The sequence below is a fragment of the Mytilus californianus genome, unplaced genomic scaffold, assembly GCF_021869535.1.
Source record: "Mytilus californianus isolate M0D057914Y unplaced genomic scaffold, xbMytCali1.0.p SCAF_10, whole genome shotgun sequence".
Lineage (NCBI taxonomy): Eukaryota > Metazoa > Mollusca > Bivalvia > Mytilida > Mytilidae > Mytilus > Mytilus californianus.
In genome coordinates this window covers 9,469,654-9,497,311 of record NW_026262582.1, presented here as the reverse complement: position 1 = coordinate 9,497,311, position 27,658 = coordinate 9,469,654, and the positions used below count along the sequence as shown (strand labels likewise).

The following is a 27,658-nucleotide window of genomic DNA, read 5'->3' as shown; positions in this document are numbered from 1 at the left end:
TTATTATTAGGTCTTTTTCACCTTTTCGTGGAAAGACCTTTTGATTTTGTTTCGATTATTTTTATTTGTGGTCTTTCCACCAATTTTGTTTCTGAAATATCGCTTTTGTTTCGCAACATATCGATTAGATATTTGGTATATGATACCGAACAGTTATGGCACTTTTGAAACTTACCCTTTTTTAATCGAACACTGTTCCATATGGTAGTTATCTCCCCGTATACTGCTTCGTTACTTTCTCAATAAGATCTGTTAAATTTGGACTGAAGCGATCTGGTTACATTATAATAAGTGTCATTTCCCTTTGTGTGTTTGACATGAGTGGTATACTAGGGTAACTCATAAACCATATGTCATAGAGACTTAGAGTTATCTTCTAAATCTTTAACTAAGCTTGTTATCGCAATTCATTAGAAACTGTTATAGTTATTGACACTTGATTTACACAAATTGACAGGTGGGACATGGCGCTACGCCAATAAATGTCGGTCAAAGTGCTCTGATGACTTTATATCGGATTTTACCCCTTTTATATTCAAAATCAGCTGTTTGGTAGGATAACTTCTTAACCACACATACCATTGACCTGGTGTCTTTTGATTTAAGGGAAATTCCCGTTAATTGAGGTCAAGGTCAAAGTTAGATTTGACGTTCTAGATTCTGACATTTGTTGTAACTTGATACTGGTATATTAAAAAGCCATAAGGTGTTTTGCATTAGCTTGATGACATACAACTTTGAAAAGGGTCATCTGGAAGTCACCTTGCGTAATCCAGAGGTGGTATTTTTTGCACTGATTTCATAGAAAGCACGTAGAAAGCATATATTTGTAGATTCAGTGTGAACTGGAAGTGATATTTTGTAAACCTGAAATTGTTTCGATTATTGCAACAAAAGTATATGGAAACAATATATTTTTCGAATCAGGGTAACAAAAGCTATCATATCGACATTAGAAGTACCAATTACCTCTAGTATCAGATCTAAATTAATTCATTTAGGTTGAAGATATTCTTTTATGCAATTTGATTACAGAAACATGACAAACTTGCAATATTGATGCAAAACTGCCTTAAACAGCAAAAAGTAGAATTGATGAAAATTTCGAAACTCAAAGATAAACAATAAATATAACAAGAATATATTCTTAAGAATAATATGCCCCCAACGCATATTTTCACATTTCCATTTTCCATAAACCGTGAAATCTTGGTCAAAAACCCTAATTTGCTAAATAATGAAAAGTTTAAAGTTGATATAATCACTAATTACCTGAATCAAAAATGTTATCTGCCTTGACCCAAAATTTTGACCTATTACATTTCTATGGTCAGTGAACTGTGAAATCTTGATGAAAATCCTAATTTGACATAACTTTTAAACAGTTCACTTTATAGTAAACATATGTACTAAGTTTCTAGCTTATGTAACAAGAAACTACCACAAACCAAAACTTTAGTCTACCTTGAACCAAAACTTTAACCAGTAACATTTCTTACTTTAACATATATTTTGAACATTTTGTATTTAAATGAGCATGAGAAATTAGTTCCGTCCTATGCGACACACGGCACTAACGGGAGTTGTAAGTTGTAAGTTGTACAGGATTAGCAGCTGGACCTGGACATGACACCTACAACAAAGGAACATAAGTACTGGTGTGCTGGTAAGACTTACATATAGAATATCGAATTTTGTCATATGATAATGGAATTATGCAAACTATTGAATCCTTTCTTACGAAAATGACGATTTCATTCATATTCAACTCTGTTTACCTCAAAAAACGTATGCCGATTTTTTACGCTGACAAAATCTATTTCTTTTTATATATATATATAAGCTTGATGAATAATACTTATGATTCAGCTAAATAACACTAGAAAGGGTGTTACCATCAAAACATATGATTTGGTATGTTTTACTCAACATATTCATTCGAATCAAAATAGCACATGAACAAAGTTTCATTGAAGTCGGAAAACCACCTATACGTTGAAACAAAAAGAGGCCAAATAGTAAAAGTCTTATTTTTGTTATTAAACAAACAACGCAAGTCAGTATACGGATATGAATACAGGGGGATTTGAATTTATTTCAATGTAATGTAAACAAAGTACATAATTCTAGAGGTTAACATACGTTTACAATTGATTTGTGAATCAATTCAACTAAGAAATGCTATGATATTAACACAATATCCATAAATGACAAAACATTTAAGGAATGACTGTAATATTTTTTCTGTCTATGAAGAAAAAACATCAAAAATGCGGTGCACACTGAATAACCCGCGTAGCGGGTTTTTTTAAAGTGTGCACCACATTTTTTATGTTATTTCGAATAGACCGAAAAAATATAACAGTCATTTCTTATAATTTAACTTTAAATTCTATTTTAAACCTGAGTAAACCATGAAAAAACGTTGATGACGTCACGGTCACATGAAAAAAAATTGTCTATGAGCTAATAAACAAAACAACGTCAGCCAATCAGAAGACGCGTTACATCCAAAATTAAATTATTTACAACTAAAACAATACAGCCAATGATTATTCCGTATCTCTTTAATAAAAATGAATAAATTACGCATTAAACATTTTACCACATTTCACGTATTTCCCCTTTTTTTCCACAATATTTTCACTAAGAAATATCATTCTTTTATTTCAAGCCGTTAATTGGGTCTAAAACTACGCTTCTCAAAACTTTTAAATCAATTTAAGTGAAAACGAAATGATGATCTAAGCTTTTACAGGCTTTTATTCTTTTTAAACTGATTGCATCCGTTTGTTTTGACAAACTAATATGGATTGTAATCTAAAAGCATAACTTTGATTGGAATTACAAAAGACCCAATGACAAGAAACAAAAATATTTTCAAATCTCGAAATAAGTAATACCTTACCATTCGAGTTAACCCGCGTTTTCGATAGGGTTCATGTTACGTAATTTTAAGTTTTGTGTATAATGTTGTGTTATTGCTGTTTGTTGTTTTTTTTGTTTGTTTTTTTTTATATTTAGGCTTCGGTGTTGTCTGTTTTTATTGGAGATATGATTTTCGATTCTATTTATTTTCAATAACGTGGTAACTTCTATATAACATTTTACCATTGAGTAAAGTTATGACTTACATTTATTCCCCAAAGCTATCAGTCTACAAGAATATGTTTCCTGACAGAATATTCATAAAATTTTATGAAAGTAAATTTAATTTTTAAACAAAAAAAAAACTTTTATTACTCTGACCGAATTGAATTTCCATAGCATTTTAAAGTTAATTGTGTTCTTGTTGTTTTTCCTCAGTAAGGTTGTTTTTAGATCTTTCTGGTTTAAAATGTATTTACAGAAGCATACATTATGAAGTAAATTCCCTTCAAGCTATATTCATTTTATTAACTCTAGTGTAAACATCAGCAATCACTACTAAAGGACCATTCCACAAAAATGGAATATTTTGAGTTCATCTGATTGATTCTACTAAAGATATTTTATACTGCAGTAATTATAACCTCTCCATGAAATGCATTTATGAATATTTTAAAAATAGCAAAAATATTACTTACCTCCGCAGACTTTCTATGTAAACGACGAGCTAAAAATAAAATGAAAAAATCTTATATTGAAGTACCAGTCCATATTAGAAACAACCAGATCATGACACTGTCACTCACTTAAGAGTCGGTAACAATAGAAAATAGAGGCGGAAGATACAAAAAAGACATTCTAACTCATAAGTCGAAAATAAACTGATAACTCCATGGCAAAGAAAAAAACAAAAACAAAAAAAAAGATAAAAAACAGTATACAAAGCACCATCATAGAAAACTACTGAGTAATACGACCCCAACCCCCTTACAAAAGACATAAAAAGAATAGCCAAATTTGGCTAAGGTCAACTTTGCCTCAAAGGGTTGCATCGTGATTTTCATATGAATATCATCATTTATCAATAGAGAATTTTTGGAAAATATGTTATTAATCATATCAGGTCCGCAGCACTGACTTCTGACTAATGATTCCATTTTGGACTAAAAGTCCATTAGTAGTGTTATCGACCCAGTGCTAGTAAACATTTTAAACACTTTATAAATTTTATGCATCCGAAGCACAAAACATCTGGATCTATCTTCATCTATATGTATCTTCATAAGATATGGAATTTGAATATCGAAAGGGAAATAAATATGGAAATACATGTCAAAATACAAACTAATGTATAAGAAAAGGAAAAGACATTCTTAAATATTACCCAGCAAGAAAGAGATAGGACGCTTATATATTAGTGTAAATAATTGGAAATAGTGAAAAATAAATGGTTAAGTTAAATCGTGAAAACAAAAACACTTACTATTTTCTTCTTTAACCTCTTTTTCCTGTGAAAAAAGTAGTGTTGTAGTAATGTGTTATTTCTGTGAAAATATTAATTTAAAGTAACCAAGTAAGGAGCCTGTAAATCAGTGGTTGCCTTTTGTTGCAGAATATCATATTTGTTTTTCGTTCATTATGTTGTACATGAATCAGGCCGTTAGTTTTCTCGTTTGAATTGTTTTACATTTGTCATTTCGGGGCCTTGTAAAGCTGACTATGCGATATGGGTATTACTCATTGTTGAAGGCCGTACGGTAACCTATAATTGTTTATGTCTATGTCAGTTGGTCTCTTGTGGAGAGTTGTCTCATTTGCAATCATACCACATCTTCTTATTTTTATATTATTTTTCTAAATGAAGAAATAATACATTTAGCGTACATTCACAGTGAAAATTTGCGTCCGTATGTATTATATTTTATGGGTTTTTGACTGATTAGTAAAAAACTCTTTTGTACACTAGACGCAAATTTTGACTACAAATGATTCAGCATCGTCACACTCTAATCAAGACAATTTGAAGCAAATATTATAAAGAAGGTGAAGAGCATTAAAAACATAAAAATCCAAAAACGTTGATTATGCAATTATTCATGATATAATAAACCCTGATCGACTTAACTAACGAGTTGAATAACATCAGATTATGAGCATTGTAAATTAACCTACTTATCACATATCCTATATATATAATATGAGTTTTAAGTACCCTTGTGATTTTATCAAATCCCCTAACTTAGAACAAACTTTGTATCTTTTCATTTGTTTTCGTAGAATCCATGGAAATAATTTCAAAACAAAATGTTTATTTCGAAGAAACACAGATAACACCATGACAGAAGGAAAAACAAGTCCTCACAAAATGACATCGAAATGTAAAACGAACACTACCTAAAACTGGGTGTTATCATGTGCTCAAGACGGGTATTCAATGTTTTCGAATATAATTGTTTAGTTATATTCAATAAATCAACTACTCATACTTACATACCCATTCAAATAATTTAATTTTGGATGTAACACGTCTTCTGATATGCTGAAAGTTTTTTTTTTGTCTATCAGCTCATAGACATAATTTTGTCATGTGACCGTGACGTCATCAACGTTTATTTCATGATTTATTCCTTAAAAACGGAATTTAGAATTAAATTAAAAGGAATGAGTGTAATATTTTTTTTCTGTCTATTCGAAATAACACCAAATATGGGGTACACACTTTTAAATAACCCGCTATGTAAGTTATTCTGTGTGCACCACATTTTAATGTTATTTCGAATAGACAGAAATAATATTCCTTAAATGGATTTTTTAATTAAAATCTCAGGATGCAAACAGAATTCATTAGAATATTGAAAGACATTTCACTTCTTAACTTAACAAAAACTGCAGGTAGCATTATTTCTATTTCGTTGATTTTATGCAATGGACAACTTAGTGGTTGGAAACGCAAGTAACTGATTTCAAATGTTGCCAACGATTAAGGAGCAAGGTCGTGTTGACAGCTCATCATGACCTCAAAACGCAAATAAGTTCAACTTCGAAAAAGCATATGCTTACTGTATCTATCTCGTATATACCTGTCCGGCTTTAATTAGATGGTTTGGCTATTTATTTAATTTAGTTTAGGTTCCTTTTTTCATATAACGTGTTTCGATATTTATACATCCATGACGTTGAAGATTTTGGCTTTTAGCATTCCTGATGAAGGTAAATCCTGAAAAGCGTTTCGTACGCCTACAATTTATATTTTTATTTTTATTTAATTATGGAATACCATTTTCTTTCTAATATTGGTGTTTTATCAAAACATTGAAAAGGGGAAAACAATCCCTACTTGCTGATTGGGATATTTCGAGGCACTTTTAAAGCTTCAATAAAAATCTTTTAACAGAATACTTTATATAACTGCAGTTTAAACCGTTATCAAAATTTTAAGAAAACAATTCTTTGTTGAGAATTGGAAATCTGTGTTTTTGTTGTGCCTTTGACCTCTGCGTTTGATTTGGAATAATTGTAGCCTCCTCTATGAGATTCTTTTTAATTTTTTTTTTTTGGAGAAACAAATATTATCAAAGAACCAAAAAGGGCCGTTTTGTTTAATAGTAGCAAACTTGAGAAATATTCATTCTTGACTTTAGATATTGACATGATTGATTAAATTGAAATTGCACCGGTTTTGTTTTACGACCATAAAAAAGGGAGTACAATAAATATGCCTTCGACTGATATATGATATAGCTGTATATTAGATTGATTCATTAAAGTCGTCAAACAAGAGTCTTTTTGAAAAATGTTACTCGTCAAAAAGTTTCTGTTAAAAACATTTACTATTTGTACAGCTGTTTGATTTAGTTTTTTTAAAATTCAATACATTGAAATCTTCCAATACGCAGTTTAATAAAAAAAAATCACCTTCTAAAATATTTATTCATTCTGTATTTGAATGTACAATCAATTTGTATTGATCATTTACATATGAATAACATATATTGAAACGTTCCAAGTAGATTATAGAAATCAAATACTGTTTTTACATACCGTCATCCAGCTGTTGTATACTTCCTTGCTAACATGCCCGCCATTGTGTGCCTCACAGAAGTACCTATTCTGCAATACAATATCATAACCAATTCTTCCCTCCTTCATGGAATAATCTCCATCTGAGCATTTAAATAGTTTGTTATAAGTTATGTTTATACGATATCTTAGATTCAATGAATGAACAAGATCAATCAGTTTGTTTTTAACAGAACTGTAACAAACGAGTGTTTTACTACGATACCTCACCTGTACAGCAATGGAATTTCTTGTGGCGCATATGACGAGAATTTCGCTACCTGAATCATTTAGTAGAAATTGTCCAAAATTGCAAGATATGCACAGCTGTTCATCTTCTTTTGTCAATGCTTTGTAGTTTTTTACAAAGAAAACTAAAATATGATTGAAATATGACGGTGGTAAAAAACAGAATTTCAGGCAAAACCATGAGGTTCGTTTCCAATCTTTTGTTTCCACCTTTATGATTATGTTGTAAAGTGGTGAAGCATTGATCATGCATGGAATTAAGAAGTATTCTTTTGCATAATTATTTCTTAGTCGTACAATAAAGTCAAAGTTTTCCACTATTTGTAAAACATCTTCCTCTTGTGTCAATCTCAGATTCGAACCTTTTCCTAGTGATTTGTCAGTCAGGTTATCTCATAATTTGTTCGTTTCCGCTTATACTGTGCATTCCGTCAGACCTGAAGACTCATTTTTATAATGATGCATGACAAAATATTGAAATACGTTAATCAACCATTCAGGATCTAACACAATAAAGCTTTTTTGCAAATCCTTAAAAAAATACGATGTTACCAATATCGTGCTCATACCTTAGAAAAGAGTCTAATTCAGAAGTTGAAGCTGTGACATCCGGTAATGAACAACACGTTGCTAAATTTATAGCTTCAGTGTACGAAATGATTTTTTTACTTTTTTGTATTTGAAATTTTTTTTCAAGAACTATCCATCTCGTTGGCAGATTGACTCCCCAATATGTTAATGCCTGTGCATTCCGGTAAATATATCTTCGTAGACTTTCAAAGTCTTGCTTTTTATAAGATGGAAGCGTATTTGACAAGCAATGTATTGTTCTCTGGACATAAGGAATTGCACCCAGACATTCTTGAATCATTTTCTTTTTTTCTTCAATTTCATGCTGGGGAAAAAAATCAATTCAAAAACGACATAAACAAGGTATAAAGTGAAAAATTTTAGTTGGGTTTTTAATCATGTTAATGTTATCTTCTCAAATTTGTTAACTGATTATTCTTTCTTCAGCCATGTCAGTCTCAATAAGTTGATAAATCCAAAGTAAATTTTTCGTCTGTTGTTTGTTTTGATTAAATAGATACACGTTTATAACGTTTTTGAGAGAATTGATTGTATGTTTACATCTACATCGCGAAAGGGACTACACTATATTTTGGAATGCATGCCGAGTTTTTGTGACAATAATGAAAATAAGTAACCAAAGAATAGATCAATCTTTCATCATGTAGCAATTGTATCCTTTAAGGTCAGACAAAACTCGCCAAAACGTTTCCAAAAATACATACACCCTTAATAGCACACAAAAACAAACAAACAAACAAACAAACAAGAAAACACACAACTACAATATGCATTGGACCTTTTCATATCATATTTTTTAAGCAATAGCTATTATTACGAAAACGTTTCATGAATTTAGAATAGTTTCATACCGTTAACAAATTCATCGAATTTTGCATATTTCTGACAATAACTATAAAACATTATCTATACGTATTCTAACAGCACAGGCGTTAAGGGCATACGTAACAGTTTTGATCCCACGGTGATTTTTTTACGAAAATTTGCATACAAGCTATTTTTCACCTGGTCAATGCAAATATGTGATAAAAAAATATATACCTGCATGTGCTACTTTAAGACACTACAAAACACTCGCACTTTTAACCTGAAAATCTTATTTTTGTCAATTATATAACACTTTGAAGAGTACAAAAAGTTTTAAAATGTCTGATGATAAAGTTTGACGCCAGAACAGGACATACGACATCATACTAGTATGTACAAAAGACTAAATCAACGAGTCCGTTTACTAGCTACGAAATTGTTTCCCTTTAGAGAAAGAGGTTTAATGACTCATGATAATTATGTTTTGAAACAAAATCTAGTGACTCTAAACTATCTACGCCAGAAGCATGGGTAACTTTTTATAAATGGAGCAAATCATAATATACCATTCATATTGCCCCCATTCCCCACCAACGCAGACATTATCATTATTCTGCCTCAAACATCTTAAATAATAGCATGCATTGATACTAAAACAATCGAAGGAAATGCTACACATGCCCGCTTGTTAGGACGAATTCTTCAATCGATTAGTAATAGTAGTGCATTGAGTTTATAATTTTCTGACAAAAATCCACGCAAAACTAATCGTGATGCCTATGTTGAATACTCAAATAGAAGCCTGATGTAGTACAAAGTATTCAGGCGAAACGGACGTCCTCTTCAGAAACGCAAGAACAATTAGATCGTTTTCGATTTCTTGATTTTACATATGTATATATCAGCATCTGAATTCTTACTACCACCAATTTAAATAAATCGAAGTATAAGATCTTTAACAAATGATTAAATTGACAAATAAAACTAAAAGTAAATTAGTATGATTTTTGAGAAAAAAATCTTAACTGCACAATGCAAAACTGTTTATCCTTTTTTAGTGTAACACAGGAGATGTGGTATGACTGACAATGAGACATTTATCCACCAGAGACAAAAAGACGTAGATGCAAGTAACTAATGTGTCATCGCACGGACTTCAACATGGAGAAAAACCCCATTCCGACTAGCAAACTATAAAACGCCCCAACATGACAATATGTGAAATCAATTCAATCGTGAAACCCAGCGGAATGCTTTATTTACAAAACGAAATACAAATATAATATGCACCAACAACCACTGGATTATAGGCACCTGACTTCGGACAGACACGTACCGAAAGTAGGGATTAATATTTCACAACAGGCATCTACTAAGATTGTGGGAAAAATAAACCCTTAACAAGGAAGATGTGTAGACATAAATCATAACAACTCCTTATTTTTATATCAATTTGTGACTATTTTAATTAATTAGTAATTCATAGTTAGATACACATACCAATGAAATTTTGTCGATCCCTTTAGCAACTATTATAATACGTGTGTCTGTGCTATAACAATTTATGTTCTTGAGCCAAAAGAAGATGTAGTCTGAAAAAAAAGTTAGATTATACAGATGAAGATTAGTCTAAATCGTATGTTTAATAGTTCGAATAGTAATGCATGACCATGCGAGATACGCAGTTTTATGAATTTACAAATACATCATACCAGGAAAAGAACCTTGAAATACAGTTTCGTTACATCTAAAATATATATTTCAATTAATGCTGTTAAGTTTACACTTTGTGCATTTTATTTCCAAACTTACATGCACAAAGAGAATCAACAAATAAAGGACTAGAAAAGTTACTTATTGGTTGGTAAGAACTCATTTTAAGATTAAGTATATATGGTTTAGTTTAGCAACCATGTGTGTTCATGTTACTGAGGAAACAAAATTAGATTTGAACATTCCCTGTATGTGGCTCTAGGTAAAAAATTTAAGAAATGGTTTTGTTTGTATTTCTTATCTATACTATCTGATTCACTTCACTTTTTGCTTTTTTCAATGTAGTTTAAAATTATATTCAATAGAAAAATATACGTATATGATAATTAAGAGTCCATTGAAAATAATCATCAACAGCTTTTAACATCATTGTGTGGGTTAGTTGCTCTTTTGAAATTTCAATACTTTGGAATAACGCGTTGTTGGTTTCGAATTGCAAGGACGAGAAATGAATGTCATTTTCGCATTTCTTTGTGTCTCCATCACCTTCCCCAGTCTTTTCTTAAATCTCATATCACGGCTTTGTGCATTGGGAAATCGATCAGCAATGTCACCATATGTAAGGTGAAGTCATCAGCAACGTCACAAGGTAAGAGAAAACGTATCAAGCGTGTTTTCGTTAGAAAAATAAAGCGTCAACATGTCTTTGGAACAGGTGAAATACCATAAATAGTACGATTAATGGATTATCGGGGTTTAATCTTATAAATGTATACATATCAGCCGCTGGACACAATGCAATGCTTTCAGTCCGTTTGCTGCGCTTACCAGGTTCACATTGTGGCTCGCGGCGGATATTTTAAGATATCAAAGAGAAAGAAAAAGATTTTAGGAATGCGTATGTAGTGTATGCAATTATATGCCTGGTGAGTTTTTTTGGTGCATTTTGAAAAGGATAAAGAGATGAAGTGATTGATACAGCTGAAATTTATATATGTAATATAAATATAGAAATCAAGAGATGTATACACGTGGGGTCTCAAAATACAAATTTTGGTACAGACGTCCAGCTGGGGTTTAAAAAACACCCCATTCATATATTGATTTATGCCAAAATCCGTACCCATTCAGATATTTCATAAGAAAATCACAACCCATTTATATATATTTTCAGCTATCATGACATCTTATTTAGACATTAATGACATTGGATCAATGATATCATAAGGTAAAAAGATCAGAACACATTTTTTAAAGACATCTTAAAAGAAAACGAACCATATTATAACCCATTGACATGTACATTTCTATACATTGATATATCAACTCCATGAAGTTGTACCCCATTGTTATATTTTACATTCCAAAAAAGTTACCTATACCAGCGGCACGTCTGTGTTTACCATTATATAGGAAGAACCCCCAGCCCCAACCCCACGTGGATGTATACTTTACTAGACAAGTTGCAACATAGTAGCTCGAACTCCGCTTTTTTTATAATGAATGCCATCCTGTCATCCGGAAGTTATATATATATATATAACTAATTGGTCGCATAATGCATAGGATTTGAAGGAAACCATATTAATGTTAAGCTCACGAAGTCAAAGTTCAATGTCATTATTTTTTGACAATTTTAGTTTCAGGATGAAATCCTTTCAATTTCTTGTTCAACTTTCACCGAATTTAGCTTGAAAATATATCCTGCAAAGAATGAGACTTACTGATTTTCCATCAGTATGTAAAACTTTCAAAGTCATAGTGGATATAAATCGACAATAAATGTTTATTATATTGTTTCAAGACAATATATTTTTGCCCTATACAGATATTTGTGGTTCAGGGAATTCATGAAAGTATTTATCAATAGTATATCCCAAAACCTGTACTGTCAGCAATTATCACCACACCGACACACAAAAAAACTTTTCTTCTACTTCAATACCATATAGATCGCAACTATATTTGGTATATTTGATTTCTTCCGGTCTTTATGCGGTAGACAGAACTATTCAATCCAAATTGAACTTAACAATATCATTTACAAAAAATCAAGACTTAAACATGATTCTTAATTTTCTAGAAAATTCTCTACTGAATTTTAATATCAATATCAAAGCTACAATAGGTTGTCAAAATAAAAGCAACTGGGGATTTCTGACATTTATAAGTGTGAATATTAAAACAAGCAATGACAATATAAGCAAAAGTAAAAATTGTCGGAACCAATCTTATCCTCCGTTTTGTCACCAGTAAAAACATAGCAAAATTTAAACTGTATTGGTTGAAGGGTTCCCTACTTAATGCCAAGATCCATCCACCACTTCCTGCCCGCTAGCTGTAACTCCCAAAATTCATATCCGAATTTTTAATCCGAAAAACATGGTTATCAATCGAATCAACTATTTAAGAAGAAATTTTCCTTTATCATTTCTACAGTTTTGCCTAACTGATTTATATAATAATGTTTAAATTATAACAAATAACTATGTATCATATTTACATTTTTTATATTTTTTTTATATATATATTTTAAGATAGGGTAACAGAGTAAAGCCCAATTTGTGGTTGCAACTTACATTGTCAGTCCAGTATATATACGAACATTTACTTTTTCATATAGAAATAAAGATGATGTGGTATAATTGACAATGAGACCATTATCTACTAGAGTCCAAATGACGTGGATGTAAGTAACTTAGTGTTAATGTACGGACTTCAAAAGTTCGCAAAAACCGTACCGTATATCTTCAGCTGTAAAAGACATGACAAGATTAGAAAACGAAAAGCCTGATTGATGACAAAACGATCAAGAAAATCAAAAATGACAAACGACAACCAATGATTTACAGGATCCTCACATTGGACAGGAACATGAGAAATTAAACATGTACTTACCGAATTATCAATAATAAAAACAACTATTTTTTTGAAAATATTGGCGTCTAAACTTTATTCAATGTGACTTTTTTTTTTATTTATATGGAACTAGACATTAACAGTACATATATACCTTCAATGCTACCGAATTCTTTTTCAGTGCCCGCGTATGTTTTCTTTGGGAAAAAATTGGATATATCTATAACCAAGAGGTAGACAGCATTTGTACTTAGAAAGGTTTGATGTATTGCATAGAATTCTTTTCGTCCGGCAAAATCCCAAAATCCACAGTCTCCATATTTTTCTATGTGATCAGACCAACAGGAAATGTTTTCATCGACGGCTGTAAATGAAAAGAAATGACAGATAAGAGTCGAATAAATTCCCACGAATATACGACAAATAACATGCTCTAAGATTTAATTTGTTTTTAACAGTATTCAAGCAATTAAAGGACACTGTACTGCCTTCAGCAATGAGACAAACCCACACAGTAAAGTCGGCTTCAAAAGGCACAGGCAATAAAAAGTGAAAGATTTTAAATCATAATACTTACGGCATAATTTATAACATTAATACAATTTAAGGAAAAACAAATATGACTGATTTGTCTCTTCGAAACCGATTGGCAAGATTTGAACATCAAAAAAAAAAAAAAAACAAATTTGAACATTGGTGAACTATTGTCGCCTTAATCTAATGAACCAACGACGACAACCACTACGGCTGTAATTCGCTATTGCATGATCGTGAAATAGTTATCAAAGGTGATCAAACAATGCGATTGGATCAGGAAAGAACTAGCAGCAGATCCTTAAAGAAATTAGTAACAAATCAAAAGCAAAAACTGTGAAAATTTATCTACAAATAGTACATCCATGGTCATTCACAGAGGGAGAATAACAAAAAGAATAACTTGACGTCCAAGATAATAATGCAACCCGGAATGAGAAGGGTTCTATGGGAGTTTTCCTGGAAATATATTGAAGGTTTGCGCATTGGTGTACGTCATAATATCAAAGTAGGTTGTGAAAATGTCAAACAACGTACATTGAGTGTGGCAGGACCGACTTCCAAGCTTTGTCTGTAAATTTATCATTTTTTTTCTATTCCCGATCGTAACCAGTCTGGATTCGCTTTGCTTGTAATATATACATAGCAGAATATGCTTATCTTGCGGATACATCCAGTCTCGCTCAGTTTTGAGATAATAAGTTACCTAAGATAGATTTGTCTCTTCCTAATCAACTGGCCTTTTATAGTCGACTATCTGGTATGGGTTTTTTCTCATTTTTGAAGGCAGTACGGTTTCTTTAATTGATTAAAACCACTTAATTTGAACTTTGATGTGTAGTTGTCTCATTGACAATCATACTACATATTGGGTATTAATTTTATATTGGGTATTAATTTTATGTCCTTTTCGGTCATACAGCTTTTGAAATGTTTCGGTTCTTATACATCCTTTGAGCGTTCCTAATAAAGAAAAATCCAGAGAACCGCTTCGGACGCATGAAATTTATATAGTGTTGTTTTCATTTTTCACCATAACGTTTTCTTTCTTATGGTTTGTATCTTTAAAAAAAGTCTTAAATGTAAAGGCCTAGTCAAGCAGCACGGCTAATAACAGCTAACACGCAGGCTTCCTCCATAAAAACTGACTGTCACGAAACAACCAATAGTGCTGAAACACCAATCAACCAATCAATCTAATACAACAAAGGCAGGGTTTCGATCGTTTAATAGTATTATTCCTTCTTACCTTCATCGCAATTTAGACAATGCAATATGAACACCGATAATCAATTTCGAACAGCATAATACAATTAATTTAATTTTGCTGAAGGCCTGGAACAGAAAAGGTTTCATCAAATTTGTGACTTTTTTTTATTCAAAATATTTGGAAATTTGATTCTGGTAATCAATCTCAAATTCCATGATATATCTTAATATGAATTGTTGTTGAAATCCTACCACATAAAGATGAAAATCATAATTTGATATTTTTTAAAGATAAACTTTAACCCCTGCCCCTCCCCAATTTTCACATGTCGCAAATTTAAAAGATATTTCTACAAAATGTTTTAATTTCTTAACCAAAATAATGACATTTTAGATGTATATTCCTCTTTTTTCATAAAAGATCGACAAAGAAATTCCTCTTATATATATATATATATATGATAACTCTTCATTAACATAATTGCTATGAGATAAGGTATTCTTGACTTTTAATAACGACATAAACTGTGGACTGATGGACAGACATACAGTTGTTTCTTTAGGGAACCACGGACTAGTCGACACGGTCTTATAAAAATCCCGACCAACAGGCATAAAAGTCAGTTGTATATGATTTTACTCGATAGATAGGCACAAAGTACAATAAACAACTACAAGTAACATAAAAACAAAAGACACAAAACAACGGTATAAGAGTACTCGCACTTACTGAAAGCTAGTTTAAATCCAATTACAACTAGTTTCTGCTATGTTAAATTGATAACCTTAGTGTTCATTAGTTTTCTTTTTTATTGGTACAACCTAGATAAAATAATATGTCAAGTGTAGACCTAAAAATGTTTATCGATTTGAAAATTACCATTGATAATTCATTAATATCTGATTTCTGTAAAACACTTGTTGATGTAGTTTTCCCAGTTGTTGAAAAAGTAAAAGAAAAGATATGATAAGGTTACTTAAAGTACAAATCAATACTATTGAGATTACATCAAAATAAGAAAGTGTGTCACATATTGAATTTTTATCATTGACGTGCATCTTACGTTTTTTAAGGCTTCCCAACTGCCTTTATTTATACAAAGATATTGTTTTGGGAAAAAAGATAGTTTTGAGTAATTTGCTATGGATTGTAACTGGTTTTGATAAGACTTAGATAACCAGATATAGTACTGTCAATTATATGTTTTAAAACGAATTCAATTTAAATTACTTAATGATTTATTTAGGTTGTTCAATTTATCAGGTATACGAAAATACACAAAACATTATGAAGGTCGGAATGGGTCATTTACAGTGATCGCGCTCGAGGCAACGTGTCTTTGAATTCCTTTTTGACAAGAATTGCTAGGTTTTTATTTCCGAAGGAAAGTTGCATTCTCCGGGAACTCTACCCACGTCTACAAGAGACTTATATTTATGATAAAGCTAGGATTACTGAAAGTGTCGTAAAACAGCAACAAACGACCCCAAAAAAATTTAGTGTTAGTATGATTTTTGTCTTCATGATCACCGTTTTACAAAATCAGTTTATAAACATCCGGTCATTTTGTTTCTATTTTTGGCAATTTTAGATTGGAAACAACAAAATATTTCTGTTGCTTCTAATTTGATTACAATTAATATTGTCTTATAAAGTTTGAAAGGAAAACTTATATCACTATTTTATATCAAAAAGTACATGTATGTAGAGCATGACTTTTACAAATCTATACCTCTAGATTGAGTTCATTCTTTTCAATTAAAAAAAAATATTGAATGGTTTAGGAAACATTATCTCTAGAACCCTTTAACAATATTTCTGCTGGACATAAATTGAGTAATTATTTTAATAATTTTTCTTATAAATACTGAAAAGTATTTCATGATCTGAAATATTCATGGAAGTGTTCTTTTCATAATTTTCTAGAAATCAGGATTTACTGAATCGTTATTATAGGCTTGATGTAAATTCAATTCACTAAGTTAAGAAGAGCTCAAATTATAAAATGACTGTTTACAGATCAAAATAAAACTTTAAAAGATACAGATAGCGTGGTGTTACTTGTAATTAATTCCGGCTAATTATGATTATGATTACAGATTCTGAGTATCCAGTTTCTATTTACACCTTCTACAGAATTTTTGTATACAACTGCAACAATTTCCTTTTCATTGGCTCAGATGTTTCTAGGCGGTTTCGGATCTTACAATTTGGTTATATATTTTACTGAATGATTACTAAAAATATGTTGTGCGCACGAAAATCAGAATCTGTATAAACATAAGAAGATGTGGTATGGTTGCCGATGAGACACTTCTCCACCAGAGACCAAATGACGTAGAAACTTAGCAACTATCGGTCATCTAAAGGCCTTCAACAATGAGCAACAGCAAACTATAAAAGGCCCCGATATAACATATGTAAAACGATTCAAAGTAGAAAACTAACAGCCTGATTTGTTAACAAAACAATAAAAGAAAAACAAATATGATATACAGCAACAAACGATAACCACTGAATTACAGGCTCGTGACTACACAATGTGGCGGGGTTAAACTTGTTTGCGGGAACGCCAAACCTCTTCCAACTTGGGACAGTGTTGTAACAGAACAACATAAGAGCAAACTATAAACATCAGTTGAAAAAAGCTTTACTTATTATATAGATCGATACAAAGACAACTAATAAAAACACAAAAGACACAAATTACAGATATTTTTGTATCCCTTCTTTTTATTGATACTGTCAATGTATCTGCTGACGGTTTATATGTTTTTATACGTTGGCACAGTAAAATCTGTTATTCTATTAAGAATATTTAGTGAGAAGTGTTATAAACGATGTGTATTTTACATTACCTTTCCGGAGCACCGGAGATCATCTGCGATCTTTGGTGGAGTTCGTGTTGCTCAGTCTTTAGTTTTCTATGCTGCGTTTTGTATACTAGTGTTTGTCTTTTGATCAGTTTTTGGTTTTTGTCATGGCATTGTCAGTTTGTTTTCAACTAACGAGTTTGAATGTCCCTTTGGTGTCTTTCGCCTCTTTTTAATGTTCTCTAAGTATTATGTTTGCGAGTAAATTGGGTTTTCCGCTTTTGTGATTATGTTACATTGCTTATAGCTTATACGCAAACATTAGTTAAACCATTTGGTGTTCGTACTGCTGATGTGTGATAACCTATTGACCGTTGCCTTATGAGTGTTACGTATCACTAGCCAGTTAACACTGATGTTGTGAGTTAGAATCCCGCACGGGGCAGGTACACTCGATTCCAATCTTAATTGACTAGGATTGTCAGTTTTCCTACCGAAAGTCGGTGGTTCTCTCCAGCAATAAAAACTGACCGCCACAAAATAGCACAATAATGTTGAAAATGGCGTTAAGCACCAATCAATCAATCAATATAAGTGTTACGGGATTAATTTCATAAATCAAATATCATCTATTTAAATTAGGTCACACTGAGTAAAGTAATTGATAGCTTTTTATACTATATGTATGAGGTTTCAATTTTCGAGAGATTCTGATTTTCCACCAACCAATAAAAGTTATAACAGTCGAATCATTATCAAAACAAATTTAATTATCATCGTAAATTGTTTGAAGACCGTAAGTTGAACTCTAAATAAATTGAGTTTTCCTCGTCTCCTTTAATGCATAATTCTGACTAATTGCGACTTGGTGATTTAAAAAAACCTTTAGTGTAGACTGATTATAAACTATGTTTAAGTTAGGCACAGGTTAAATACAAGGTAAAGTAATTATTTACGTGTAGAAAAATGCCATTCACCCGTTTTTACGTCAATCTGACATTGCCTTCTTTCAATATTGATCACATTTTTGCTTCCAACATCATCTATTGTCTCTTTATTCATCAATCGTCTACATAGGCAAGTCTTTCCAGTTGAATTTTCTCCCACGACCATTACTCTTATGATATATCGTTTAGTTGTACCACGCTTTTATGCCTTATTAACATTTTCTTTGTCATTTAGCGACATCTGTTTTATCACATCTGGTATTCCTGTCAATTATATGCATATTTAGAATTTAAGCAACAGCTCTCTATTTTGTAAGCTTACAGCTAGACTTTCAAGAAATAGACTCAGCCGTAAGATGAATTTTACATATGCCAAATTACATTGTAATCAAGCAAAATACCAACTAAAAGAATCAATCCAACAATAAAAAAGACAAAACATAAACAAAAACAACTGAAGTTGTCTGCATAGCATGACTTATAACCCCCGTAATGCGTTTTAGTTGCTGCTGTTAAATACAGTATTGAGCCAATGACAGTTATAACTGTTTGGTTTTCAATCATATCAATATTAAATATCAATCCATGTTTTGAGGTTGAAAAGTCAAAGCCACAATGACCTAATCTTATTGAGAAATCAACCTCCTATAATAAATCTGCACATTTAATTTGACTTATTTTGGTTAACCTAAGTTCTACAGAGAAAAGATCTGCCTGAACAGAAATAGGTATCATAGGGTTTAAGGTCAATGTCAGCATGACCTGATCTTTGTATTTGACACATCATAATGCTTCTGCATACAACGTTTTTACAATCTAAGTCGTACTGTACAAAAGTTATGCACCGTCCACAAATCAGACAATATCTTACTTTCAAAAGAGCCAAGGTCAGAGTCAAGGTCAGTATGTCAAAACTGTCTAAAAAAATATAAACATTAGCTAAAGTGGAATAAGCACCATCTAAAAAGTAATTATAATAGTGTTCAACGAAGGCATTAACAATAATATGATTGAAGCTATTTTGTAATGAAATACACTTCTCTTAAATAAAGGCAACAGTAGTATACCGCTGTTCAATAGTCATAAATCGATTAAGCGAAAACAAATCCGGGTCACAAACCAAAACCGTGGGAAACACATCAACTATAAGAGGAAAACAACGGAACAACAGAAACACTGAAACTGCAACAAAAACAAACGCCAACATACATAGAAACGGACTATTTGATAACAACTGCCATATTCCTGACTTGGTACAGGACATTTTAAGAAAAAATAGTGGGTTGAACCTGGTTTTATGGCTATCCAAACCTCCCGCTTATATGACAATGTTAAAAATACCGCTAAAATGACAACATTACGTGACAGAAATACAGTACATATAAACGCAAGAACACTCAGGACAGAGAAACACATAAATAAATAATATAATATTACATTACAACATGTAATCCACAGAATAACAACGGACACCTCCAATGAATCCACGACAACACACCAAGACAGCACAAACGAATTATAAATTTAACTGAGACTGGCACCAAAAAGCGTTTTCCTTAGGAAAAATTCGACATCAGAATAGTGATCTGTATGCAATCGTTTTATTATACAAATTGACATGACTTCAAATAAAAAGTTTTTCTCATCGCGTTTCGACTGCATACCTGTAGCCATTTGACGACTCAAACTAAAAATAAAGATTTCGACTTACTATTTTCGAACACCTTCGTAATACCGGGTTAAGATTCAAATTTATACCTAAAATTACCTTTTACTGTTACTTGGATGTCTATTTGCACCTTTTCAGCTTTAACATATTATGTTCCGGAATCTGTGACGGTTGAGTTTTAGAATTGTTAAAAAACGTTGATTTCCACTCTTGGTTATGAATATATTCTGACAATCATATAATTCTTGATTCCCTTTGTACCACTTCACTTCAATGTTATCAGAATAAACTGTGCACCTCAACTGAAACGTGGTACCTTCGATATAAATCCGTGGTTTGCTCTTTGAAGTAAACATTGCTGTTGAAAAACAAACAACTATTCACAATGTGTCAATGTACCATTCTGTTTCATGGATTAAAATAAAATGTATAAATTTCGACAGCTTCTGATACTTGATATTGTTATCACAATTTGCATCAGATGAAATATACATATGTGTTGCGAATTCAGTCTTTTATTATCATAGAAAAACAAAGGAACAGCGCTTGTATTAATGTTCTTTACCTCAAATTCAGAGGGAGGCCTAACATTTAATTTTTATTTTTTTTTGCTTTTTGCGTTCATTATAAGGAAATCATAATACAAGTGTATGAATCAGTTTTAAGCATCCCTAACGCTGCAGAACTGTGGATTAATGATAATTTATTGGCACTAAAAATTTTTTTTTTCAAGTATTCATTGAGGTACACATTTTTTCTTCATTTAAAAAAATAATTTGTAAAAACCACGTAAACCTAATTTGTAATCAATCCACGAAAATTGCTATCCTCAAATATTGATATACCTACATTTTATTTATATTGTTGCTGTTTTGCTAGATGCAATTTTCAATAAACCATTAAAAACTATTTCGATAAAACACAAAAATCATACGTACAGTCTTTTCTACAAGTGCTGTTTTGAAATATATCTTATATAAACAGAAAATGAAATGTTTTAAATTTAAAAGCGTTTAAACTACTATGTTTCAAATTATAGAAAAAAAATGCTGAAGACTTTAAATATGTGTGGAATTGTTCTCTAAAGTTTCAGGAATTGGGGTTAAACACAATAGGGGGAGTTGATTGCATATTAACGTTTATGGTTTACCCTTTATCCTGTAATCAGCAAACTATTGTATAGACAGCAGGTTCACAAATAACTTTTTGCTTTATGTGTACTTGTACAAATAAAGTCTGATGTTACCCCTCTTCCATGTTGAGGAAGCGGTGTGTACATGTTTGCGTAACAGTTAATTTTGGGGTTCACTTTGCGGTAAATTTTTAAACTAAGTTGATCTCATTGAAAAATCAGAGACAACTATACGGATTTAAATACTTAAAGCTACAAGTGCTGGGTGTAAATTGCAGGATAGAAAAATATATGCACATTGTCGGAAATATGAAATTCATTTGTACTCGAAAGCTTTGCTTTTCGTCCTGTTTCTAAAGCTTGAACAAATAAATTTAATATTTTCCACCTATGTACAAGTCGTATAATGTATTTGTATGCAATCGTTTTGTTATACAACATTATCATAAATTCAAATTTAAAATTTTCTTACAATTTGTCAACTTCAAAGTCGTAACCGTTTGACGACACAGACTAATAGCAAAGGGTTTTACATACTTTATCTAGAAAACCGCCTTAAAAATGTTGAGGCGCAAATTAATACCAGAACACGAAATCATGTATTAATAGTATTATCTTAGTATTAAAATTACAGTTCACTGTTACTGGAAACTCTATTTGTACATTTCCAACTTTAAAATAGTATGTCCCAAAATCTGTGACGGTTGAGTTCAGAACTGTTAACATACGTTGAATTCCTTTTTTGATAATTATATTCTGACACTTATGTAATTCTTGTTTCCCTTTGAACCACTTTTCTTCATCGTTATCAGAATAAACTGAGCACGTCAATTTGATCGTTTTACCTTCGATGCAATTCCGTGGTTTGCTGTTGAAAAACATATTAAACTATTTACAATGTGTCAACGTACCATTTTATTTCATGGATTAAAATAAATCATATCAATTTCGACTGCTTCTGATGCTTGATATTGTTATCACGATTTGCATCAGATGATATCTGCATATGGGTTGCGTGTTCAGTCGTGTCTAATACATATAATTTTTTTCAGTATTTTTGTTGTTTGCCGTTCTTTTTAAGGAAATCTGAATACAAGTATATGAACCAATTTTGAGTTAGACAAAATTTGACTATTTTTCCCTCTGAACCTTTTTACAGAACAAAAACGGGCACCCCTAACGCTGTAAAAATGTGGGTTGATAATTATTCATTAGCATGGAAGAACCACGATTACAATTATCCATTGAGTTACAAATTTCTTCTTCACTTCAAAATAATTTGTAAAAACCACGGAAACCTCGTTTGTAATCAATCCACAATTGAAGAATTGGTTTGCGTGAATCTTGATATACCCACATTTAATTTATACTGTTGATGTTTTTCTATATGCAATTTCAAACGAACCATTAAAAATATATTTCGGTTAAACACAAAAATCATACGTTAAGTCTTTCCTACAAATGCTGTTATGAAATATCTCTTATATAAACCGGAAAATGAAAAATTACAAATTTAAAGAAAGTTTAAACTACTATGTTTCAAATTCTAGACACAAAACGATGAAGAATTTTAAATGCGTACTTGTACAAATAAAGTTTCATGTTAACCCGCTTCAATGTAGAGAAAGCGGTAATGTGAATATTTCTTTTTGTGTAAAAGTTCATTTTGGGGTCCTATTCGCGGTCCGCGTTTTAACTATGTTGATTTCTTTGAGAATCACAGACAACTATTTGGATTAAATCAACTAAAGCTTCAGGTGCCTGGTATAAATTGCAGGATAAAAAAAAATTTACTTTGTCGGAAATATAAAATCCATTTGTACTCGCTACGAAACATAAGAAAAGCTCGGCAATCGTTGCTTTTCGATCTTTTTCTAAAGCTCGTACAAATAAATTTGATATTTTCAAGTCATATATTGCATTTGTCTGCAATCGTTTTGTTATACAACATTAACATGTTGTTCAAATAAAACGTTTCCTTATAATAATTCAACTTCATACTCGTAACCATTTGAAAACATACACTAAAAGTAAAGGTTTTTACTTACATTATTTAGAAAATCGCCTTAAAATTTGGTTTAGTCGTAAATGAATACCAGAAAACGAAATAATGTTTAAATATAGTATTATCTTAGTATCAAAATTACCTTTAACTGCTACTGGAATCTCCATTAGCACCTTTCTAACTTTGAAAATAATATGTTCCAGAATCTGTGACGATTGAGTTCAGAATTGTTAACATACGTTGAAGTTCACTCTTGCTGACATTCACGTAATTCTTGTTTCCTTTTGCACCACTTCTCTTCAATGTCGTCAGAAGAAACTGAGCAAGTCTATTGAATTCTGTTACCTTCGATACAAATCCGTGATATGATCTTTGAAGTTAACATTGCTGTTGAAAAACAAACAACTATTCACATTGTGTCATGGATTTAAATAAGTTATATACATTTAGACTACTTCTGATAACTGATATTGTTATCACAATTTAAATCAGATGATATCTGAATATGTGTTGTGTTTTCAGCTTTTCTGATACATAATATAATATTTTTTTCAGTTTTTGTTGTTGTTTGCCGTTCATTTTACGGAAATCTGAATACAAGTATATAAATTAATTTTACGAGAAACAAAATTCAATTGTTTTCCCCTAAACATTTTTATTGAACTATCAATTATAAAACATGTATTCCTAACGCTGTAAAAATGTTGATTTAGGATTATTCATTTGCATGAATAAACCACGATTTCAAGTATTCATTAAGGTACAAATTTCGTCTTGATATAAAAAAAAAAAAAAATTCTCAATCTACGAAAATTAGTATCCACGAATATTGATATACCCACATTTTATTTATCTTGTTGCTGTTTTTGCTGAATGCAATTTCAAGTGACCCATTTAAAATCTACGCGGAGTTGATTACAAACATTCGATATGAAAAATGAATATCTTGATCTATATTAGTTCTAAAATACAAACAGTTTACAAATAACTACATATAAAACTGAAGACTGAGCAACATAAACAACACCAGGTATTACGGAAGGGTAAACAGATCCTGCTCCACTAATGCCAATCGTCTTGTGGAAATAACTAATTCGATGATAAGTCTCTGGTGTATTTTCAAAACGATTAAGTTTATCTAATAATTTATGTTTTTGGTTTACCATTGGTCACAATTAAGGCAATCGAACTAAAAACATGATGATAATAAACTGGCGTTTAAAGTCTAGATGCAAATCTCACAAGCAAATCTGGACGAAAACTTGTTAACGTGCCATGAAAATGACCCGTGCTTTATCTGAGACCTACCAGCTATTCAAAAGTTAACAGTCCACAGGAAGACATGTCACCCTAACCGGGCACATTATTCTCACTTCGAGTCGACCAGTTAGAAATCTTATTTAAAACACTACTGAGTTTTAAATGACAAATAAAATTCTTTAAACATTTTAAACAATGTTCGCTCTCGTCATTACTCTCTCATAATACATAATACATTTAATTGAAAAATAAAATCGAAAGTAGCTTTATACCCTCTTTTTTTACCAACAAAAAAGGTATTTTAACATTGTTTTATTTGTAGTAAAAACTGCTATAAATTTCAAAGAATAGTTTAAAAGTTTTTGTTAATTACAATGATAATATGTTGTATTCTTTTCAAAACCAGTCTATTTTTTACTATTTAAAAACTCTTAAATGTAAATGAAAATATAGGTAATGGTACATGTACATATCATTTATAAACACACAACAATCGATTTATCAGGTTTACATTGTGATTAAATTTTCTTTATTTGTTTGAATTGATATTGCAAAATCATAAATTCGAAGTCTTTATAACGTTCCATTGATATACCTGGAATAAATAAATGTATTGCTTAAATTAAATCATGAATATATACATTCAATTATGTTTTAATTTGTCATTTACTCATTTATTCATCTATTTATATTCTTAGTTGTTGTGGAATTGAACGGATATGCACAAATTCCTTACAAACATTTCTTTTTTATTCGCTGATAAAGTTTTAAGAAATTTCTAAGAAAACAATAATTTTCAACTTCCTCACACAACATTTACCGTAGATGAATCTCCTTGGATATTTACCCATTTTGTTTAGTTTTTGAGAGTTAATGAGCATGAAAAAGGTTAATAAACAAAAGCTACTCGAAAGCATTATATGTATTAAGTGTTATATCATTTACCTTTAATTGTTGAATTATTCGAAAGTATCGTTCAAAGATCTTTTTTTTTTTAATTTTACCGAATGTGTCCTATTCCCGATAGTTACATTTTAACTTAATGTGATTCCCAGTTTGTGTGATGCATTCATGTCGAACTTTGTTGACGCACCAGGTCTAGCTCTTTTTGGAGTTCATTTGATTCCCTCAGTTTCTATTTGGTACCTTGATTAATCTCTTCTTAATCGATTTACGAGATTTGAACATCGGTAAACTACCGCCTCCTTAATTTAACACTTAAATTTGTTCTTGCGGTATACATTAAAATACTTTGTGGCTTAAACTGGCGAAAGATCTAAAGCATTGAATTCATTAGAACTTTATCCCAATCAACAATATCATGTATTATATTGAAATCTTGTGAAAATTAAAGCTATTTTAAAATAACTCACATTGCAACAAAACGACAAGTGACCTGAAGATATTTATTTCTAATAAACGGAAAACTAACTAATTAACAAGAAATCATTTCAAAGTCACCAATAACCTATTATAAGAATGACCTGGAAAATAATTTGTTTAGTGATACTATTTCCAGGTATAAAATAAGGTATGACATTCCGAGAATTTAAATTTTATTTTGTATAGCTACAGATCTAACGAGAATAAAAGATATATATCTATATACATAACATGTCATTGGCCATTTAACCAGTCATCCATTCATTCCTTTATATGCATTTATCAATTAAGGATGATATACCTATTGTTATGCGGAACAATATTTGTAGTATCCAGAATTAATGGAAAAGCTTATTTATTTTTTTAAAAGGAAAAGCAATACTTTAACACCTACGTAACCTGCGTAAACACGAATTGTATTTATAGTGTTTGAATTTTCATTACTGAAAAGTAACCACAACCACTATGTCTATGGTCTTAACTGGACTTGAATTTCAACTAGTTTCTACTCTCTTAATGTAATTATCCACGAAATATGTTGATCTGTTATCTCTGGCTGTTCATCTATTATATAAAAGGTTTCAACAACGTCTTGCTCACTTACCAAAGTAATAACATGTAAATGAGAGATCTCATTTAAAAATCGACAAACTACTGTCTCCTTACTTTTTACCCTAATCTGTTTTGGGTTCTCAATTTCAACGAAATAAAAAGGACAGTTCATATTAAAAACAATAAAAAAAACATTGCATTTCGTTCTTTTTTTTTTTTTTTTAATTAATTTCCAATTATGAAATATGTACAGGGCTTACAGTTCTAGTAAACCAACTGATATCCGATACAGTCTTGAGCGTTTAAAAAACCAACATATCCGATACAGTCTTGAGCGTCTAAAAACATATCATTCACATTTGCTGTGGTCCATCTCGTCAGGTAGCATTTCAAAGTATGAACAGATATTCCAAAAGTTTACAAAAAATATAGAATTCATTTGCTGCATATTGAGTTGAAACGTCGCGTCTTAAACATCAAAGTTTTAGTTACTAGTATACTTAGGACTATATTTTTTAAAAGGGTGGACAATTCTTTCTATAGAAGTATATCTTGCAATCGTGGAGTTTATTTAAAGGTGAAGCCGTTTTGTCAATCTAATTACAAGATAAACAACATTAGAAACTGTTACAATATTCGCCTCCTTAATGCACATTTACTTCACCTTCAACTGCAAAAAGAAATCGAAATTAACGTGTTACTAAGTAACACATCCAGTATTTTATCATTTAATATAGTCATGAAATCATGCATCATTCAATTTTTTTCTTTGTCTCCTAGAATAACAATTACATAAAAAGAATTCATACTTACATTTCTATCAGACTTCACGCCAAGTGTGTAGTATCGGGATGCCATTCATTTCAAGTAAACAGGATATAAGCTAGTTTTCGACTTGTGAATTTGAATGTCCCTTTTTGTATATTTCGCCTCTTTTTAACAGGTTTAAATATTGGAAAGCTGACAATCGTTTCTATTGTTATTAAATAGGGTATGACATTCTTAGA

At 31.1% G+C, this 27,658-nt stretch overlaps 1 protein-coding gene across 2 annotated transcripts; it reads right to left on the bottom strand.

The window, feature by feature from the left end:
- Positions 1-1,556: 1,556 nt before the first annotated feature.
- LOC127717596 (uncharacterized) lies at positions 1,557-27,658 on the bottom strand. Of its 2 annotated transcripts, XR_007989255.1 has the most exons (10): positions 27,465-27,658; positions 23,599-23,843; positions 20,419-20,677; positions 18,660-18,914; positions 13,301-13,510; positions 10,075-10,166; positions 6,910-8,071; positions 4,352-4,376; positions 3,567-3,595; positions 1,557-1,633 (listed from the first exon to the last, which is right to left on the bottom strand). XR_007989255.1 is itself a non-coding variant. In XM_052223305.1 (4 exons), exons 1-4 carry the CDS (start codon positions 7,423-7,425, stop codon positions 1,574-1,576), a joined length of 630 nt encoding a protein of 209 aa, XP_052079265.1. In that variant the 5' UTR covers positions 7,426-7,563; the 3' UTR covers positions 1,557-1,573. The 2 variants fall into 2 exon arrangements, 1 of the variants encoding a protein (XP_052079265.1); XM_052223305.1 differs by lacking the exons at positions 10,075-10,166; positions 13,301-13,510; positions 18,660-18,914; ... (1 more) ...; positions 23,599-23,843; positions 27,465-27,658 and having other exon boundaries at positions 6,910-7,563.

Excerpts from the sequence above, each read along its gene's own strand:
- LOC127717596 (XM_052223305.1), bottom strand. The coding sequence starts at position 7,425 with ATGATCAATGCTTCACCACTTTACAACATAATCATAAAGGTGGAAACA. Across the intron at positions 3,596-4,351 it reads AGAGGTTAAAGAAGAAAATA|CTCGTCGTTTACATAGAAAG; the intron begins GTAAGTGTTTTT and ends TTTTATTTTTAG. Across the intron at positions 1,634-3,566 it reads TACATAGAAAGTCTGCGGAG|GTGTCATGTCCAGGTCCAGC; the intron begins GTAAGTAATATT and ends CCTTTGTTGTAG.